The sequence below is a fragment of the Onthophagus taurus genome, chromosome 6 (genome assembly GCF_036711975.1).
Source record: "Onthophagus taurus isolate NC chromosome 6, IU_Otau_3.0, whole genome shotgun sequence".
Taxonomy (NCBI): Eukaryota; Metazoa; Arthropoda; class Insecta; order Coleoptera; family Scarabaeidae; genus Onthophagus; species Onthophagus taurus.
Genome location: NC_091971.1, coordinates 19,986,044 through 20,007,500, shown reverse-complemented (window position 1 = coordinate 20,007,500; position 21,457 = coordinate 19,986,044). Strand labels below are relative to the sequence as shown.

The 21,457-nt window shown below is 34.2% G+C and overlaps 1 protein-coding gene across 5 annotated transcripts in view; it reads right to left on the bottom strand.

Annotated features, from left to right (window-relative positions):
• LOC111419792 (SNF4/AMP-activated protein kinase gamma subunit) overlaps window positions 1–14,568 on the bottom strand; it is a 169,748-nt gene extending 155,180 nt beyond the window's left edge. For 2 of the 5 annotated variants that reach the window (XM_071197060.1, XM_023052662.2), the window contains exon 1: window positions 12,489–12,912. Coding sequence is in view for 2 of the 5 variants with exons in the window: in XM_071197062.1 (XP_071053163.1) it covers window positions 13,173–13,402; window positions 13,460–13,472 (243 nt within the window). In the remaining 3 variants the exon portion in view is untranslated. Of the gene's footprint in view, window positions 1–12,488; window positions 12,913–13,172; window positions 13,403–13,459; window positions 13,645–14,369 lie in introns of those variants that run through there. The other 3 variants (XM_071197063.1, XM_071197062.1, XM_071197061.1) reach the window with 3 other exon arrangements.
• Window positions 14,569–21,457: the final 6,889 nt, after the last annotated feature.

Genomic DNA, 21,457 nt, shown 5'->3' with positions numbered 1-21,457 from the left:
TTTACATTTTCCCTATATGTCGGAATCAACGATACTAAATTTTATTCAATAATACGTTTTCTATTTACCGTTATGTTATGATTATTTTTCATAAATATGTGATCCTGAATCACCATTGCGAATCATCGTAAACTCGAGCAGACATATTAAATTACAACATTTCAATGCACAACACTATTTCACGTGACGTTCAACACGATTTTCAGAAAGCCATCCAACTGAGAACGGTCTTGTAGGAAAGCTTCACCGGCAATTAAATTACAGTATTGAATGCTACTTCCCAGAAGAATGGGTTGATAAATCAATAACATTAGAAATGAACAGAAACGAAAAGCGAAAGAGAAAGTGATACTTCCTTAAAAACCCTTTAACCGCTTCCCTAACATTATATGAACTCAAGTAATATTTAGCTATCAGTAATAGTTACAAAATTGTCTATGGCATTTCTGTGGACGAAGACGAAATCATGATTTACTTGAAAAATTAAAAAAAATTCATCTATGATTCAAGCAGACAACAGCTAATAGGTGAAGAGGTCCTGGAATGGAACTGATCTCAGAAACTGGAGGCCTATCACGATCTCCACGGATACTAGCTCTATTTTTTTTGCAACATGATAATAGACGAGTTCCTCGACCGTTAACCCGGGAGTAACTGAAGATCAAGGACAAAAGTATAACACATAGCAAGCAAGCCTATCTTCCATGTAGTTAGCAAGAACATTCCAGTTATCAGCGGTATGTTTAAAGTTATGCAAGTGTTTGGGACAAAAAATATGTTTATAATTATTTCAATTAAAGTACTTCAACTAAATACTTTGATGAAAAAAGCTATACCAAAGGACTTTCTGTTACACCTGCGGCTTCTATGGTACTCCGAAAGACTCAGTCAAAGTTATTTAGGGGATTCTGAGTTACCCAAAATTAACATTGTTCACTCAAAGTACTGTTTCCAAAAACAAAAAATAAGTGATTCAGACATAAACTGTTCAACCAGGTATTCTGTAATACCATTTCTCTTATAAATGTAAACCATTAAAGTAGCTAAGTACATCGATGGATGTACCAGCTGCTTTAGAATACATTACTCATTGTTTTCCAATCAACTTGCGATTGACACAGCGTTTCTCTGGATGACTTGCTCTACTCTGAAAAACTCTTAACTCTTTTACAAAATTCTAAGCTACTCTAGAATATTTGGTTCAGTTATAATTTGTCCAGCCAGCTACTATGATCGGCTCAGAGCTACTAGAAACCTCTAAAAATTATGTAAACACAACACATCTGAAATTTTCTTCAAGATATTTGCTCATACATAAATGAAGTAATTTAAAAGGAGGGTCGTAAACTAATCTAGTCTAAATGAAGAACTCTTTGTACTTTACTTCTCTATGTAGTTCAAGTAACTATTGTAATAAGTGACGATAGTCCATAATCCATTTTTACATTTTGTAAGGCATTCGGACATTATTGCAGAAATAAAACAAGAAGATTGTGTTTGTTTACGTGCAATGTGCAGTTTGGTTTAGCTGCAATCAAAGTTGCATACTTACAAATTAAATTTACAAATAAAATCGATATATTAATGTTTTGCTTTACAGAATACAAATTTAACAGAACAATACTCAACTTGTTTCAACATTTTAATTGTTAACATTCCATTATTCAACAACTAAATTGTATACATTTCTAAGAGGCATAATTTTCCTACTGGATCTATGAAATTCACTAGCTTGTTATAGATTTTTGCAACTTCAATCTACTTATCGCCATTTTCTTGCAACAGAGCAAAACTCACTGAAAAAAATGGAAGGAAATTATCTTCAAATAGGAACGTGTTATCCGAATTGAAGAACTCGTCATCTAAGATTGATTGATAAATGCAGTTTAACAAATCATGTTACTATAAAAGCACTAAAGTTACATTCTAGCAAAATGTAGTCTAAATGATATAATTTACAATTCCACAATTGAATAAAATAATATGGATCTTTTGTTGATCTACAACTTCGTAATGTTTATAAATTAATCTTTCTAGTTGTCATTGAGCGTTTCAAAATCAAGCCTTGCCTTAAATAGCACAAACGTTTATTTACATAGTGAAATTTGTTGTCTTAACATGCCTCCATCCAGTGAAGATAATGTAAGTTCACCAAAAAGATTTTTATAGTTAGAGTTAAAAACAGTTTCTGTCGAGCGAACCTACATAATATAACCTTTCGATTGCAACACGGAAAACTAAAAATAAACTCCATCTAAATCGACACCTACAAATTCCACTCGCATAGATGCACAAAAATAATCCCCCACGGTCAGCAAATCCGGGTCATTTTCTACCTAAAACACATCAACTATATCTTGGCAGCGTGACACATCTTTCGTTAAAACGATGAGTGTCCAAATTATAAATACGACCTGTTAAATAGGTACACTGAGCAAAAAAAACTCCGATCATTTAAGTCGGTTTATGTCATGATTTGTTGAATGTGAGTCACATTACAAGTCCAAGGTTAAATAGTTTCACATGGTTTTAATTCGGAGATAAGGAAGCTAAATCGGTTATCATTTATCCGTTTCTAGGAATTGTTAAAGAGAAAAGGAAGCCGCTTCGTTATTTATATATTCGCCACGATCATAATACATATTCAAATATTCGTGTACATTGCCACGTTTCAATACGTTTACTTCGCATAAAAACACGTGTATAAAGTGTTTGTGTTTATCATCTCAAACCTCTCTTTTTTGTCTCTATACGCGTTGTAGACACGTTTTTGTCATCCTCGTTATCTCGTTATTTCGTTATTTAGCCGGGAAGTTTTTTTTTTGGAAACTTCTTTATCTGTGCAAATATTTGTTTCTATTAATTTTATTTCGCAACATTTTTTTTGCTAAATTAAAATGTTTTCAACTATTTATTAAGTTATTTAACCGCATAATCTTATTGTTAATTAAAAAAATAGAAATGATCTCATTGTCGAGATTTTTATCGTCTGTTGTATGAATGAGTACCATTTTATGATCGTATTGCATGACTACTTAGTAGATCACGACTTACTTGTGTGTGGGTTTAATTTAATGGGTATTAAATCAAAAAAAATATTTTAAATGTGATATGGATTTTTATAATTTTTTAATTTCAATGAATGGGGGTTTTTAAAGAAATCACTGCTAATCTCATTGTTGTTTTGACTGTCTTTTGTAGGCTATTCAAGGATCACCAAACGTTAAGCAATCCATGGTAATCACGTGCTGTGGCGGAATGTTTATTATTTCAACAACAATCGTGCTTTGCATTTCAACAATACAGTTATAAATAATTTGATTTTTATTTTATTATTATTAAATATTTGCTCTAAATTAATTAGTGAAATAGTTTATTTCGCTACATTAAAAAAGTTACATCGTAATCTTTGAAGGTCTGTAAACGTTTGGTACTGTAACCTGTCGCTTTTATGTTTATTGCAGATGCATTATAAGTATGTATGCAATTATCGTTGGAAAGCATTATATGTGGTTAATAACTCAAAAATGGGAGGTTGCATAAGAATTTTTATCATTCATCAGTGATGATCACTGAGCATTTAAATCGTAAATTATTGATAATTACGCGTAAGTCGTAAAAGCAGAAGCTTAAATATTACTATCGCGGCTTACAAATTTACGACTAAATATCAAATAAAATCGTTTCAGGATCAACATAAAGTATTGGAAATAGTCCACAAACTACACTAGCTGGATTTATCCTGCAATTATTACGTTAAAGATAGTAGAAAAACCGTTTATGAAAACTAGCTTCATGCCTTTTTACATAGTACTAACGACTGATCTAAGATAGAAGACTCATTTCAAGAATGTGGAAGTCCCTATGTTCCCACTAAAGAAGATTACTGTAGCGACGGCATACCCGAGAGTATAGATATACTGCATATAAAGAGCCTTTCAAGATCAGAGAACCCAAACAAGTTGCAGAATGTACTCCCAGACACATGAGTGAAGAGTAGCTGCTCAGTCAAATCTTTACATTTGGCATTGCATATAACGATTTTATGATCAACTTAAGTAAGCAAATGTCATAGAATAGTGAGAAAGTATACAAGATAAGTATGATAGGTAACTGTTGTAGAGCAAAGCTCAGCAAAAATAGTCAATGCAGAAATGTATGTTCAAAAACATGACTATAAGTAACATACGCTCAAAGTATTTGTAGTTAGACAAAAATTAATTGCTTTAGGGGTAATGATTTTTGTCGCAAACCAGCACTTCAATAACTAATTGGTGCTACAACTGGCAAGGACGTGCTCAGGATCTGAACAAAAGGGGGGCCAGTTCAAAAAGTACAATGGATTTTTTCTGTTATTTTATTAGTTAGTGTGCATTCAACAAAGGTAATAAAATATTTATTGTAATAACAAAAGTGGAGAATGGTCTTGGGAAAATCGAATATTTAATGATGTTATAATTGAATCTAAATATGGTATAATTAATGAACGTTTCCATTAATCACTATCACCGTGTGATGGAATATTGCTCCTGTGTTAGTCTATTAGCCAGCCTGGGGAAGGAAATTAACTAAGGCATTAACTATTAACTACAGTAAAGCCGAGTATTTTGCTATTTCAACTAGAGCAACAGTTAATAAGGATTTGGTAACGGCTGAATGCAATGAGTAAGCAGATTTTGTCGTGGCATAGTTTCAATAGATAATTTTTCACATGCTTTAACAATCTCAGGGAGCTGTTGTGTAAATGTTCGAATACTTTTGCATTTTTCAGACCATCTAGTCGCACACGTGAAAGATTAGGAATTGAATTCCTGTGAATGGAGGTTTCTTAAAAAAGTCTTTACCGTGCCAATAGTGCAACATTGTTCGTCTCGTTAACTCAAAGTTTATCTTGTGCATTAGCAATGGAAAAATAATGCTTGAGTATGCTTTTTCCTTAAAATCGCTTAATCGCTCCGGCCTCTTTACTCGACATTGTAGCGTAGCCATGGAAATCAAATCTTACATAACTTTTTTGCCAAAAAATTATAACTGACCAAATTGTCAATTACAAAAACCTACAAAATCATAACGTTTTCTTTACTTTCACAAAAAAAAAAAAACGCAAGCCGATTAATAGCTGTTACTTCCCCAAAATATCGGCTGTCTCGTCGATTAAGACTTTGAAGACCATGGCTTTCTTAGAATCATTTATTACATTCTCCCTAATAACTTCACCACATATGTATATTTATGAATGGGTTTTGTATATTTGGTGAGGTATTAATATCGCGAGATTCAACTCGTAAATTCATCAGATCGAAAAAAACTTCCCGATCTCCTTTTTTTCCTCTCAGAGCCATATCATGGGTGCCATAGAATAGTATACAGGAAATAATTGATGACAGTATTTACTTGTTCTCATCAATTGCTTTTTGGTAATAACTTTGTAATTAAACATGATGCAGCCGATGCAGTTTTATGAAAGTTAGTGGTGACAAGTTTTTGACAATCTTCGTGCATATTCTTAAATTTCGTGAAAGGTCTGATTATAAACGAACCTAACACTCCCCTTACGGTCCCCGGCAAAAGAGAAAATAAAACACAGTGCTTACAGAAAGCACCCTTTTCACTTGCTATTGTGTGTATTGATCTAACCAAGCATGGTTAAATTTTCTTCGCATGCCTTACAGCGTTGATAAAATCGTTATTGCTGCGCGGAACCACAGATTTTTTTAAGCACTCCTGAACTAATGATATCGTGAAACTGATTACAATTGGTTTTAGCTTTTGAAATGAGAACCCCTTACTTCAAAGACAACAAATTATATGGTATAGTAAAATCTTAATGCCAATAACTATAAAATCAAGGATAATAATGAATAATAATAGTACATGTTTGTGGCTACAATAATTATTGTATACCACTAATCAGCATAATAATAAGCATAATTAATAATACACTTGGGTTAATTTTTTTTTTATTAAAGTTATTTTTGTGGAAACTAAAGTTAAAATTTTAGATCATTTAAGTAATGAAGTCTAGTTTTTGTAAATGTTGCTAAACGTTATGGCAAGAATGAAGTTACTATAGGAATGATAAGAAAAAATTAAGACATCTTCAAAAAAAGTGTAGTAGCTTGATCTTATATAAGCACAACTTCATAGATAAGAGGTGTTGCAATGGAAAAAGCATTAATGATATTGGTTATTTTATGATCGGGATTATTTTAAATTTCTTTAGCAATGCTGCAGGTGACCATATGATGAAACCATTAGTTGTTAAAAAATCAAAAACACCACTTAAAGGAATAAATATCAACATCCTTCCTGTATATTTTTGGTAAATAAAAAAGGCTGGGTTTCTGGTACACTTTTTAGTTTTATAACTTTTTTATCACAGACGTTAAGAAAGCAAAAATTGCCTTTTATAATACCTTTTAAAGCCATTTTCTTGATTGATAGTGCGCTTGGTTATTCTCAAGAATTATGCCATGAAAATGTGAACGTTGTATTTTTACTTAAGAATACGACTTCTTCATTGCAACCTTTAGATGAATACAAAATTATGAATCACTTTCGATTATGGATGCACGAAAAATTAATTTTTATTATTAATTTACATTAATTCACAATTTTAGATTGTTTTAAACGTGACAATACTAGTTAGAATCCTCCCATCTACATTGGCTCATACCATAGGAGGAGAAGGTTTCGATGATTTCGGTGATAAACATATAGTTAGAGCATTAATGGCAGACGAAGGATTAGATGAAGAGGACTTAATTAAGATGGTTAACGAAACAAATCGTGAAAATGATCCAGATTAAGAGGATCTTCAACCAGTTGCTTTTATAGACGAAGTGAATAGCAAAAGACTTTTGACCAAAAACGAAACACAACTGTTAATTACAAACTTCATTGTAAAATCTAATCAGTCTGAAATTGTTTCAAGTAAATCCAAGAATAGAATGGTATCAAGTAGATGTATCTAATGATGAAAGTGATAGTGCCAATTTAGAGGAGATGATTAATAGTCTACGCGAGTCATATCAATTTGTAATATCTTTTAGTCAGTTAATTTTATTTTCACGTTTCTATATGTATAATAAATTTTATAAATACATATAGAAATTTCTCCTTTCTGTTTCTTATGATTTTTCTGATCGAATACGTTCCTCCGCCTTGGTAGCTTCTTAACTGTCTTAACAACTTAACAATCTATTCCTATTGGAAAAAAAAAATTCCTTTGCTGTCTTATTTACAGTATACTGTCTCAGCAGCATGGTTCTTCGTTTTCTAAATGTAATGATGGCATTAAAAAACTCATTACTGTGTTTTTACCACAATTATCCTCAGCTGCGAAGCAGCATCTGCTTCTAAACAACGTATTCATATTAAATAATCGGTATACTACGTCTTTTTATGGTTTATGGTCAAGTACCTTCCCCGATATCGGAAACATAGCCAAGTTTTACGTCAAATGTCTACAAAGTACCAAAGTTAACGCAAGAAGTTTGTTAACCGTTCCAGGTGAAGTGGTCTTTCTAAGCAATGTACAACAAAAGTTGATTAAGATAAAATGTTTGTTATGTTAAATTATAGCGATATGCCGAATTAATAAAATTCGAGACCGTATGCTGAAGAAGCTTCCTACACGATACAAGAATATAACTCGCCACGTTATTGCACTATATCTGCAACTTTGCGAACCGTGCCAGCAAAAATAAAAAGGAATAAAAAAGGGATTGTCGTCAAACCCATACTTTCATCTGAATTTAATTCTCGCTGCCAAGTAGTTTTGATCAATCTCATCCAGACCGAGAATATAAATTTGTAATGGTCTATCAGGATCATCTCACGAAGTTTGTAATATTAAGAGCATTAAAAACAAACTGTGCAGAGGAAGTAGCTTACAATTTACTGGATATTTTTACACTGATTTTCGCACCAGCGATCCTACAATCAGACAACGGTAGAGAATTCTCAAACCAAATTGTAAGCAGTCTTAAAACGTACTGGCCAACTTTAAAAATTGTATGTGGTAAGCTTAGACATTCCCAAAGTCAGGGGAGTATGCTAACAACTTGCATGCAAGATAGTAACAGTGATCGTTGGAGTGATGGTCAGCGATTTGTACAACTCATGAAGAATAAAGCATTCCATTCAGACATCAAAAGAACACCTTACGAAGCTCTTTTTGGATCTAAAATAAAAGTTGGTATATCTTTACCTCTCGATGAGATTCATAACCTGGAGAGTGAAGAGGATCTAGAAAATGTGATTAAGTCATCACCAAGTATTTCGATTCCTTCAAAACCTTTAATAGTAGATCGGGTTCGGACACAAAATCAACTTCTAGAGGCTCAACATCAACAAAGCCCCGTCATCGAAAGTTCTGAGATCCGTAATGAAGCTTCGAATGCTCAAAGTGCGTTTGATGAACATGACTATCGGAAGTGCCGAGATTCTTGATGAACCTGCGAATGTGGAAGGTCTTCCTTCTGAGGTACATGGACAACCCTCAGATGTTCTGAATTTCGTATCAGAACGTGAGCAATCATTGGATTTCCCACTCTTGTGCTGTGTTTGTACTGAGGAGACAACGGGTACTCATTCGTGTAGAACATGCAATAGACCCATTCATTGGTTTATTTGTGCTGCTCCGGAGAAAGATATGGCAGAAGGCTATGGTTCTAATGTTGTGTGCCCATTATGCTTAAAAAACGTTTTAGCTGTACAGAACCGCATCCCTGTTCTGGAAATCGACAGAGGTCGTAGTAATGCTCGCAATATACTAGCTGTAGTCTTACAAAAAACGGATGACGAACTTTATAAAATAGGAACAAAGCAAGGTGTTGTAAAGAATTTGTATTCAAGGCAGCAGTTTACAGTTTGTCGTCAAGAACTACTTAAAAAAGGAGATGTACCTAATCAAGAAACGACGCACCGTACAGTTGCGAATCTGCAATGTTCGGGGACAGGTCAGGGATTTATTAAATGTACTTGCAAAAAACGCTGTGATACTACAAAGTGTTCATGTCTTAAAAGTAAGATTTTATGCACTCAAAATGTCACAATAGTTCCTCATGTAAGAATAAATAAATATATTTTTTTACTTACTCAATTCTGAGAGGCCGGTACATCTACGTCTTGTTTTTACAGAATTATTTTGTTTCCTAAGTTTTTAATACTTATTACTTGATTACTTATAAGCAAATGACATTATGTTAGTTAACCCAGAAAAATTTTGAGTTTAATGTAATTTAATTGTGATTTTACTATAGTTACAGAAAAGTACTAGGTGCCTTTTTTTCTACAATAAATTATAGATTATTAAAAAGTTTATTATGCGTAAAAATTGATAAATACAGACCAAAAAGTATTTAAAAACCATGTAAAAACTTCTAACATGCATTTATTTATATAAAGTCGTACTAGTTTCGGGTTACCCCATCATCAGTGACAAAGTCGATGAAGCTATAATAGGTGTAGACTGGAAATCAAATGAAAGTAAAGCATTTTGCTATCGATGAGGCGAGACTCATCTCATCTCACCAACACATCTTTAATACGATCTTAAAGATTTACTCGATTTTCTATATTTTTACCATTCCACACTTTTTAACGTCGCCATTCCTATTTCATCTTTTATCATCATTTTGTTTATCCATCAGATAGCAAAATGCTTTACTTTCATTTGATTTCCAGTCTACACCTATTATAGCTTCATTGACTTTGTCGCTGATGATGGGGTAACCCGAAACTAGTACGACTTTATATAAAAAATGCAAGTTAGAAGTTTTTACATGGTTTTTATTTGATCATTAATCTTGCAACATGGATAAGTCTTTCAAAATCCATTTATTTTACACATTGCCGATTGACCATCTATGTAATCCCTAAGAATTGTATACATTACCTAGGTAAAGTATTTAAGGAACAATAATCTTCATAATATTTCATACACTGCCTAGACACCCCAGGTATTTTATATATACCTGGACATTGTATAGAGTACCTGAATTATACAGATTGACGGTAACATATACAGTTCTTAGGGATTACATAGCGTACCTGTTGATCGATCGCCAATGTGCAAAATAAATAGATTTTGGTCTGTACTTATAAATTTTTTTATAATCTATAAGTTATTGTACAAAAAAAGCACCAAGTACCTTTCTGTAACTATAGTAAAATCACAATTAAATTACATTAAACATAAATTTTTTCTGGGTTAATTAACATAATGTCATTTGCTTATAAATAATCAAGTAATAAGTATTAAAAACTTAGGAAACAAACAAATTCTGTAAAAACAAGACGTAGATCTACTGGCTTCTCAGAATTGAGCAAGTAAAAAAATTCTCTCTCTTCTGTTCTCGCGTTTTACACACATTAATTTGTGGAATACCTAGGTAAAGTATAAAATTAATAATATTTCATATAAACGTTTTAGGAATTCTATAAATTGTCTAGGTATTGTATAAAATACCGGATCATACAGATTGCCGGTAACATTAGCATTAAAAAAATCATTACTACATGTTTGTAAGCAGTTATACCACGACCATTCACAGCTGCAAAGCAACCTCGGCTTCTAAATAACATCGTCGGATTAGCAAAGAGATGTCCTGTGATTTTTATTGTCAAATACTTCCCCGTGCCTCGGCAACATGGCTACCATGGCTATTCATCACTATTGAAAAGAAAGGTTGTCGCCTTATTTATAACAAAGAACTCGACAAAGAACGTACTCAACCATGACCTATTAATACCTATTCTCTTCAAAATAACAAAGTAGATTACTTCCGGTAAATCAGAAGTGGCGGCCATCTTGAAAACATTTTAGATCGAAAGATCTGGATGGAGAAAATCATTACTGTGTCTTTATAAGCACTTATACCACAATTACTGTCAGCTGCGAAGCAGCCTCTGTTTCTAAACAACGTATTCATATTAAATAACCGGTATAATACGTCTTTTTATAGTCAAGTACCTTCCCCGACATCGGTAACATGGCCGCCGGCTTCTAAATGTTGTGTTAGCATTAAAATAATCATTACTCTTAGCTGCAAAGCAGCCTCGAATTCTAAATAACATTGGGGCATTAAGAAAGAGATATACTATGATTTTTATTGTCAGAAGAATGAAATTTAGCTGATAACTGTTGCTAATAAAATGACGATTTTTGTAACTGGGAAATGTTATTACAAGGGGCTGAAAAAAAAACAACCCCTATAATACTTTGCATCAGAACTTTTGAATGCATTTACATTTTGCTATTTAAAAACTTGACAAATAGAGGGATTCAATACGCAACTTATTGTTAAAAATAAAATAATAAACAAGCTCAAGTGAATTAATTCAGAGATTGGTTATTATTAGTCAAAAAAATGAAGTTATGTCAAATTGATCTCAGCATTATTTTATTTTTTGTGATCAAATTAACAATTTGTTAGTTGTAAAATTTCAAGAGACAAGAAAGTTGCAGATTTTTTCCCTTAACTTTAGAGGGCTATAACTTGGAGGAGAGGGGGTTTTGAAAAAAAAGTTATATGAAAGACACCTCTTAATTTTTGCTGAAAAATCACCCCTTGAAATTTCTCGCATCAATTTAGAAACACCCGTATATTACCTAATTTCGTCATAATGAAAATTGATGCAGGATCATTCAAATCAATGCAAAGATCCATCAAAATGTTGAGATCGAATTTTTGCACGAGAATATAAAAATAGAATAAATTGTGATTGAAAGGCGTATGATCTTAATTCTAGATATCCGAAAACTTTGTCATGTCGATTTCAAGTACCATTAATAAAATTAGAAAATGTTGAAATAATTATTGATCAGAACAAAAAATATTGTTAAATCAATGTTAACAATTAAACGCAAGCAACAATACTGTAAACTGTATTCACACTTTACATAATTTAAAATTGTGGGAACATTTTAAAGAAAAAAAACTTTAAAGATGAATGGAAAATTCCATTCACAACATTAATCTAGAATGTTACATTGACAGTTACTTTCTTTATTTATGCAATAAAACAGTTATAATATATCAAAATAGATAATCTAAATATTTTTTGAATTATATTTTCCTGTTTAAAGTTTGGGTTGGGTTAAATTTAACTAAGAATTAAAAGAAAATCTAAACTACCAAGTATGTAACACTTGAAACCTTTTGATACATGTTATCTTAAAGTAAATTTACTGAAAATATATTTTTACAAAGATATTTATGATTTCTTAGAAAATGTTTTTTCCTAGATACGTTTTATTAAAAGATGAACTTTAAATTTCAACCATAAACCACAATCGCAATATCAGCTGACTGTCAAAATAAAGATATATATAATAAGAATAAAGATTAAAATTAAATACTTTTGTTTCCCTTGGTATATTTTTTTTATATTTTTAAAGAAACAAATCATAACCAAACCGTGTTAAAACAAAGCGACATCGTTTCCATGGAAACTCAAATTCCCATCTTCTAGATTTTTACCTTTTCCTGCAGATCTTTTCCTGTCAGCTCGGTGACATAAAATATTAACACACACACAAATCTTTTCACTGACAAATCACTATAACAAGTTACTAATTTAAAATATTACCCGAAAATGCCTTCGTTTAAAACACAATACTAAAACGCGGATATTAATCGAATCGGTCGGGAAAATGTACGACAATCCAGACACCAGTGCTCACACTTGATCCGTTTCGTTTTCCCCTAGAATTTTATCAAGACACTATTACGCGATCGTAAATGATCGATTGATTTCTTGGATACCGGTTCGAATACGTGCGAGCGGCTATTTTGGTTATTTTTGGTAATAGAACTAATACTACGTAAGGCAAATCGGTGACTGGTTCTTGATTGTAAGTAGGGGAGATCGCGCGATATCGTGGTAAAAGGTATAGAAGGCGCGTGCGCGTTATCAGCTGTTTGTTGCCAACTTAAAAACTTTTTCAACAAATCAATCGACTTTTTAGTAAATTCAAATTAAACATTTAATTTTGAATTAATTAAATTCTTATATATTGCATTTTAATTTATTTCTTTTTGTACTTGTAATTATTTTAAGTGAATATGTAAAAAAATGTTTGGTGAGATTCAAGTTTGTGGTATAGGCAACTTAATATACACGTTTTAAAGTTTCCTGTATTTCTTATATTACAGTTAACTTACCGAATCACTATCGATGCTAAAATCCCATGATGGAGCGGGACTTGCACATCGACTTCCACTGAAATGAATATTATGAGTGGGTTCTTCCAAAACGGTATCCTCCGGGATACTCGCAAACTGTTCTCCTCTATGTCTGGGCACTGGCGACATGGGGGTGTTAAATCCATTGTCACTAGGCCCAGTGGTCACCACTGTCACATTGAATCGTCGATTTGATCCTGAAGGCGGAACTAAAAATAATAAAAATAAATAAGAATACAAATTATTTTTAATTAAAATTATTTTACATTTATTAAGCATAACTCAATTCTTTAACACCGCTTTTTCACTTAATTTAGACTTAATTTAGAGCATACCGCGTCGTATGAAAGTTTTTGATACAAGTTACCGTGTACAATAAATTTTGAAACGCCACGTTGTGATTTCTGATTCCTGCCAAATAATGTCATGTGATTCTGCAAATGACCACGTGCACTCGAAAATAACTGAGAGTTACCGGTTCAGCAGGCGTTTACCAACGCGACCACTGGTTATTTTTAGGTTGCGGATAGCTAAAAGTACTTGAAAGCGTTCGAAATATGTTTTAACGCGCACTGTGTTGCTCAAGATTTAATTTATTCGCGAATGCGGAATCAGTGATGTATATTACGTAAAAAACTTAATTGAATATTTATAAACCCCGACACATACATTTTTCGACACCTAATAATTTTAAGATTGTTTATTAATAATAGAGGTTTTTGATAATAACAATACTAAATAAGCTAATATTTAAATCACCACACCAGATGTTTACTGTCGTTGTGGATTCATGCCAATATTTCATAATACGATTATGAGGATAAATCATTTGGAACGACAACTTAATGCCAAATGTCCATCGATTCAAGCGTGATTCAAGCGCTCCAATTTTGATTAAGTCTACAATTTAATACAAACTAAATGATTTGTGAAAGTTTTGATAAATTCCCACGTAAACAAGAACAAGGCATTAAATAATAAATTTTGGCACCAAAATCAGGACACTGTTATTTAGGTCAAAGCAAATATCTTTCACAACAAAATTTCATTAAAAACAACCCAAAGGCTACTTATTTTAACATTATCTAACTTCTCTTTTTATTAAAATATTGAGGGGATACACTTAAATTTATATTTAAGAATACGCATCTTCCCTCCAAAAGATTTCGCACTTACCATTGTGTGACTTCTTGCGCCACTTGTGCGCGCCCTTATTCGTCTGTGACGACGTGATTGCGACGTGGTTGAACCCCCTAAATCGGGGTTAGGTGTCGCACGGACGGTTCGCATATCATCTTCAAGGGTTGATTTCGCGAGGGGGACATCGTGGTGGACGCCGGCGGCGGCGACGTTGTTACGTAACCGTACAGCGCGAAAATCTAAGTACACGCCAGGCCTGGGCAAAAATCGATTTTGGGGGTCAGCGAGGCGCGGGGAGCCGCGCGGTCCTGCAGTTCGCAATGACTCAAACGGCCACACAAAAAACATAAAAAGTTGAATCACAAGAATGTAGATAATAATTTCAATTTAAACAGTTTTCTTTTTCGTATCACATCAATACCAATCATACTAACTGTAATTCATTTAAGTGACCTACTTCAACTTTCTTATACTTTTTTTAAGTGATTTCAAATATAATAACTCTCCAATTAACAAGAATCAGATAAATTTGTTAAAATCCCACAGATGTTCAAAAAAAAGTTTAGCAAAAAATGGCGAGACAAAACATATATTTAAGTAAAAGTTAAACATATAGTTACAGCATGCAGGTGCACCAGAAAACTGATGACACCCGAAAAGATAAGAATTAGAATAAAGAATGTGAGAAGAAAAACAATAACAACAATTCGTTGATGAACTTCTCAACGTTCGCATCGAAAACATTAGAATTAGATTTTAATCTTATAATCAATTTTTACATTGTTTCATTTAGTATTTTGTAAATTTTAAGAATAAAACTTTTTACCGGCGAGACGATAACAACAAACCGCCCAGCAACAAACTTTTTCCTTTATATTTCCACCTACTTCTAGGGCCCGTATCTTCGTTATCTAGAAAGATAGCGAAAAACTAAACACGCGGTTGGAAAGCTTGGTCTTTTCTCTATCTTAAACCGAGTCCGCCGATATGTTGATAATAAGAGCAAGAAGAAAAAATAAGAAACGTCGCGCTGCATTCAATTTATCTCAAAATTACCAAATTTCACGGCCTTGTGCAGTCGTTACCAGACGGAAATTCAGTAAATGGTTTACATATTCGGAAAGAGCTGACCTTGGACTATCTTATTCCGAGTTTTCGTCCGTCATTATCTGTCGGCGTCTGTCAAAAAAACGCTCCTGAAAAGGAGCCTACAGTTGGCAACAAACTTTACTTTTGTATTTCCATCTATGTAGTTTTCGGACGGATATCTTTGTTATTCATAACACTAGCGAAAAACTAAGCACACGGTTGGAAAGCTTGGTCGTTTTTCTATCTTAAATCGAGTTTTCGTCCGCCGATGTTGATAATGAGAGCAAGAAAAAAGAAAAAACGTCGCGCTGCCACGAATTTTTGCCGCGGCTAAACCACGCTTGGGTCAATAACTCTCTTATATGACGGGGAGAAAACTCCAGAACTATGTTCATCTTATGGGAAATTTTCTGCTCTTTTCATCGGTATATAACACATCTCAATCGCACGTTTGCACAATCGTTTATCAGCCCAGCAACAAACTTTTCCCTTGTATTTCCGTCTACTTTTCGGGCCAATAATTTGGTTATCTAGAAAGATAGCGAAAAACTAAGAACACGTTTGGAAACTTCACGGCCTTGTGCAGCCGTTGCCAGATGGAAATTCAATAAATGGTTTATATATTCGGAAAGAGCCGACCTTGTACTATCTTATTCCGAGTTTTCGTCCGCCAATTTCTATCAGCGTCTGTAAAAAAAACGCACCTGAAAAAGTCCCTACCGATGAAAACACGCATGTATTTCTTGCACTAATAACTTTCCTATTTGACGGGGGAAAACTCTACAACTATATTCAGCTTATGAGAAATTTGCTGCTCTTTTCAACGATGTGTGATCACACGTTTGCACAATCCTTTTTTCTAACTATGAACTACCTAAACCACGAATTTTTGCCGCGGCTAAACCACGCTTAGGTCAATAACTCTCTTGTATGACGAGGAGAAACTTGAACTGATTGTGAGTTAAAAACCATCAAAACACAATTCAACAATTCGAATCTAAAATTGCTCAAATTCTTCCAGATTCTGATAAAATAGGTGTAACATGAAATAATCTTTCCGTTTTGAACAGTTTAACATGTTTCTAAACGTAAAACTAAAACTAGAACTAAAACTAGAACTAACACTAGCACTATCAGTAGAATTAACACTAGACCTAGAACTAGAAACTTTTGGGTTCCAACTAGTTTTCTGAAGAAAGTTGCGACATGGCACCCGAAACGTCAAACATTTGTTCAAAAAACGCACGGCTCAACCCGAAAGTTTCTAGTTCTAGATCTAGTGTTAGTTGTAGTGATAGTGCTAGTGTTAGTTTTATTAACACCGGCCGTGAAAGCGTTCGTACTTATATGTTTTTAAACGGTTTTAAATAAATTAAGACTGAATGAAAAATTATCTGTCAACATGAAGTGAAGTTAGGATTCTCTCTCGGGTAAAACTTTGTTCCAAGTTTTCCTTCATCAAATAAGAAAGTTAGGGTAAGAAGTGATTGCGTTCTGCTACCTGTAGGTTGTCTTTCAGGTGCGTTTCTTTTACAGACGCCGGCAGATATTGACGGCGTCTGTAAATGAAAACTCGAAATAAGACTAAGAAATAAGAATTTGTTGAATTTCCTTCTGATAACGGCTGCACAAGGCCTTAAAGTGGGGCAATTTTGAGGTGATTTAAATGAAAAGACCAAACTTTCCAACCGTGTTATTAGTTTTTCGCTATTTTTCTAGATAACGAAAATATTGGACCAAAAAGTAGACGGAAATACAAGGGGAAAGTTTGTTGCTGGGCTGAAAAACGATTGTGCAAACGTGTGATTGAGATCTGTTATATACCGATGTAAAGAGCAGAAAATTTCCCATAAGATGAATATAGTTCTAGAGTTTTCTCCCCGTCATATAAAGGAGTTATTGACCCAAGCGTGGTTTAGCCGTGGCAAAAATTCGTGGCAGCGCGACGTTGCTTATTTTTTCTTGCTCTCATTATCAACATATCGGCGGTTTAAGATAGAGAAACAACCAAGCTTTCCAACCGTGTGCTTAGTTTTTCGCTAGCGTTATAAATAACAAAGATATCCGTCCAAAAAGTACATAGATGGAAATACAAAAGTAAAGTTTGTTGTCAACTGTAGGCTCCTTTTCATCAGCGTTTTCTTTACAGACGTCGACAGATATTGACGAAAACTCGGAATAAGATAATCCAAGGTCAGCTCTTTCTGAATATGTAAACCATTTATTGAAGTTCCTTCTGGCAACGGCTGCACAAGGCCGTGAAGTTTGGTAATTTTGAGGTAAATTGAATACAGCGCGACGATTCTTATTTTTTTTTGCTCTTATTATCAACATATCAGCGGACGAAAACTCGGTTTAAGATAGAGAAAAGACCAAGCTTTCCAACCGTGTGCTTAGTTTTTCGCTATCTTTCTATATAACGAAGATATGGGCCCTAGAAGTAGGTGGAAATATAAAGGAAAAAGTTTGTTGCTGGGCGGTTTGTTGTTATCGTCTCGCCGGTAAACTTTTTTTAAAAACAAAATAAGAGAGTGAAAACGTGTAAATGGCGTAGTCATTCGGATTTTAGTGACGAACTTTAACGCGAGTACTCAAAATCGTGCTCTATTGAAGTTTCGGAGGACTTTCATCCCTTACACGAGAACCTGCATGACAGAAGGTATCAGCCGAGGTCCTTATCTACTCAAATCGTAATAAACCCTGATCCTTCAACAAAGAGAAAAACCGCACAGGGCCGTATCAGCCGAGAAGACAGAGCTAAAATTGCCTGGATTCCTGGTACGACTTAACAAAGAAAAACAAAGAAAAGCCCAAACGCAAATGAAAGCTTGCACCTTTTAACGCTAGCCGTCCTTATAAGGACAATCCTAGCAGAAGTTAAGATTTCGAAGCTAGAAGGACCAATATTTCCACTATATCTAGGAAGAGTAGAAAATCAAATCGGATCATGGACAATAGTAAAGTTGCTCATTATGATGTGGAACCGTTGCAGAAGGAAGTTAAAAATTTAAACACTCACTATAATTCAATACTGAACATAATCACTAATAGTAAAGAAAATTTTAGCCATACGCAAGAATTAAGTGGACAGCTATCAGCACTAAAAGCCCATCCAGAAATGATGAATATAGGATTGCGATACATAATGTATCTGTATTCGCAATGAGACAAGACAGAAAACCCGATTTATATGCAATGATCCAAATGATAACACAAGCTATGAACGCAGTAATCTTGTTAACTGATAAATTATTAACAGCAAAAACGTTTGCCAAAATGCAAGTGTATCATCCAACGATTTTAACCAATTATGACCTCTTCAGCGAACTACAACTAATAAAACAACAACTGACAAAAATAAAATTGTATAGAAAAGGCACTATCTTTCGATTTCTAATGGATCTACCCCTATGCGAACCTGATACTTACCAATATTATCGTTTCTATTCATTACCTACCTTCCAAAACGAAACCTTTTTGTACCTGAACGTACAAAATCCATACCTAGCTGAAAATCAAAATAGGTACATACCCATGGAATGTGAATGTCTGGAAATCAAAGAAGAAACATTTTTATGCAACAAACACAGTATCATCAAACTCTCCATGTGAATATCAGCTATTGAAGCATCTATATACAGGGACTGGATGCTCGAGTTCAGCCAAAACAAAGAATCCAACAGTCATCACGCGAGTAACTGACAATGAATGGTTGTTTTACACACCAACGCAAGAACGAGTGACTACAAGATGTCATAAGAAATCAGAAGATAGAATTTTGAATGGAAATTTGCTAATCCAGATAACCGATGGATGTGACCTGAAATGGAAACACGAAATTATAAAATCGTACATCAGTAAATTGCCCGACCGTAAATTCCAAATGACCAATGTTGAAGTAAGAAACATTCCTGAAGAAATTCCGCACTGGAAACGCGAAGACTTGGAACTGCAAAGAGTCCAATGGAATAACTTCAACAAGACAACTCAAGACTTAGAAGCTACCCGACAGGAACTTCAAGAAATACAAAGGACACACGTCAAGAAATTCTTGGGATCAACAATAGCCACCCCATGTATCGTTACTGTTGTGATTCTTGGAATAATTGCCTACATGAAATACCGAGGCAAAACAACGCCAAAAATGGAAACTATTGACGTCACTTTGCCTCAGGCCGAAGATCGCCACCCTTGGACACGATCTTCGATCTTAGGAGGGAGGAGTTACAGCATGCAGGTGCACCAGCAAACTGATGACACCCGAAAAGATAAGAATTAGAATAAAGAATGTGAGAAGAAAAACAATAACAGCAGTTCGTTGATGAACTTCTCAACGTTCGCATCGAACACATTAGAATAAGAATTATTTTAATCTTATAATCAATTTTTACATTGTTTCATTTAGTATTTTGTAAATTTTAAGAATAAAACTTTTTTTAAAAACAAAATACGAGAGTGAAAACGTGTAAATATATAAATTCCAATTCCAACTTTTCTTTTCAGGAAATCAGCTTCAACGAAATGCGAGACATTTTAAATAGGTTCAAGGGGAAAAATATCAAAGACATATACAACTTTGATATGACTCTTGTTAAAGGAATTAAGGATGTAATTATGTCCCCGTTAACTAAGTTAATAAATTTATGTATTCGGGTGGGCATATATCCAGCAGCTCTCAAGACAGGCTTAGTCGTTCTCGTGTATAAAAAGGGAAATCCTGAAAATATTGAAAACTAACTTCACTGTTACCTATTATACATATCTAAAATCTTTGAAAAAGTATTGAAAATCCAAATGACTAGGTATTTTGAAGAAAGTAATCTATTCACTCCATCCCAATTTGGATTTAGACTAGGAAAAAGTACTACACACGCTATAATTGATTTTGTTGAAAATGTGTTAACATGTTTTGAGGATGGAGAGTACTTGACAGCTATTTTTTGCGACCTAAGTAAGGCTTTCGATTGTGTACAACATGATCTATTACTTAAGAAATTAGCTAAATATAATTGCGATTCTGGAAGCGTTACTTTAATAAAAACTTATTTAACTAATAGAACACAAATTGTAAACTGTCGTGGTAACTTATCTAAGACTTGACCTCAGAGGTCAATCCTGGGATCTCTTCTTTTCTTAATTTATGTCAATGATTTAGCTAACAACATTCACGGTGCGTCCGTAGTCATCATTTTAGTAATATTTTTTAAACGACACAATTACGTCCGAAAATTTCTGCATTCCTTTCTGGCCATTCCTGGATGTGTTAGTCACTAGGAAGACAGATGGCAGCATGGAAGTGGGCGTATATCGAAAGAAGACATATTCAAATAGGTACTTGCAGGATTCATCCCACCACCACCCACAACAGAAGAGGTCCGTGATTCTAGCCTTATTCCAGCGAGCAGAGAGGATATGCGATAAAGAGAACCTAAGAAAAGAAGAAAGATTCCTAGACGATGTGCTGCAGAAGAACGACTATACGATGAGAGATATCCGACGAGCCACCAAACCACGCAAACAGAAGGATGACTCGGTAAGTACGACACCAGCCGGTTTTATCTGCCTTCCTTATGATTCAGGTGTGACGGAGCGAATTGCGAGATACGGTACGGTCAGCAAAATACAAAACGCTCTTCCGATAGCCAAAGACAAACTGACCCCATTAAAGGGTGCGGGAGTCTACCGGCTATCGTGCAGTTGCGGGGAATATTACGTCGGTCAAACTGGACGTAACATCGAGTGCCGCATCAAGGAACACGAGAGGGATGTCCGACTAAGGAAGATCCAACAATCTGCAGTCGCAGAGCATTGCCACAAAGGAGGACACAGCATAGAGTTCGACAAAACCAAAGTGCTAGCAAGAAACGGACATTACTTCCAAAGATTGACGAGAGAGGCGAAGGAGATTCATCGACATGGGCATAACATGAATAGAGAATATGGTTGGGAACTTAGCCGCACCTGGAAGATTCTAGTAAACTCAAGGAAGCCTTCTAACCCGGATTTGACAAAAACAACTTAGTTGACAATTAGAC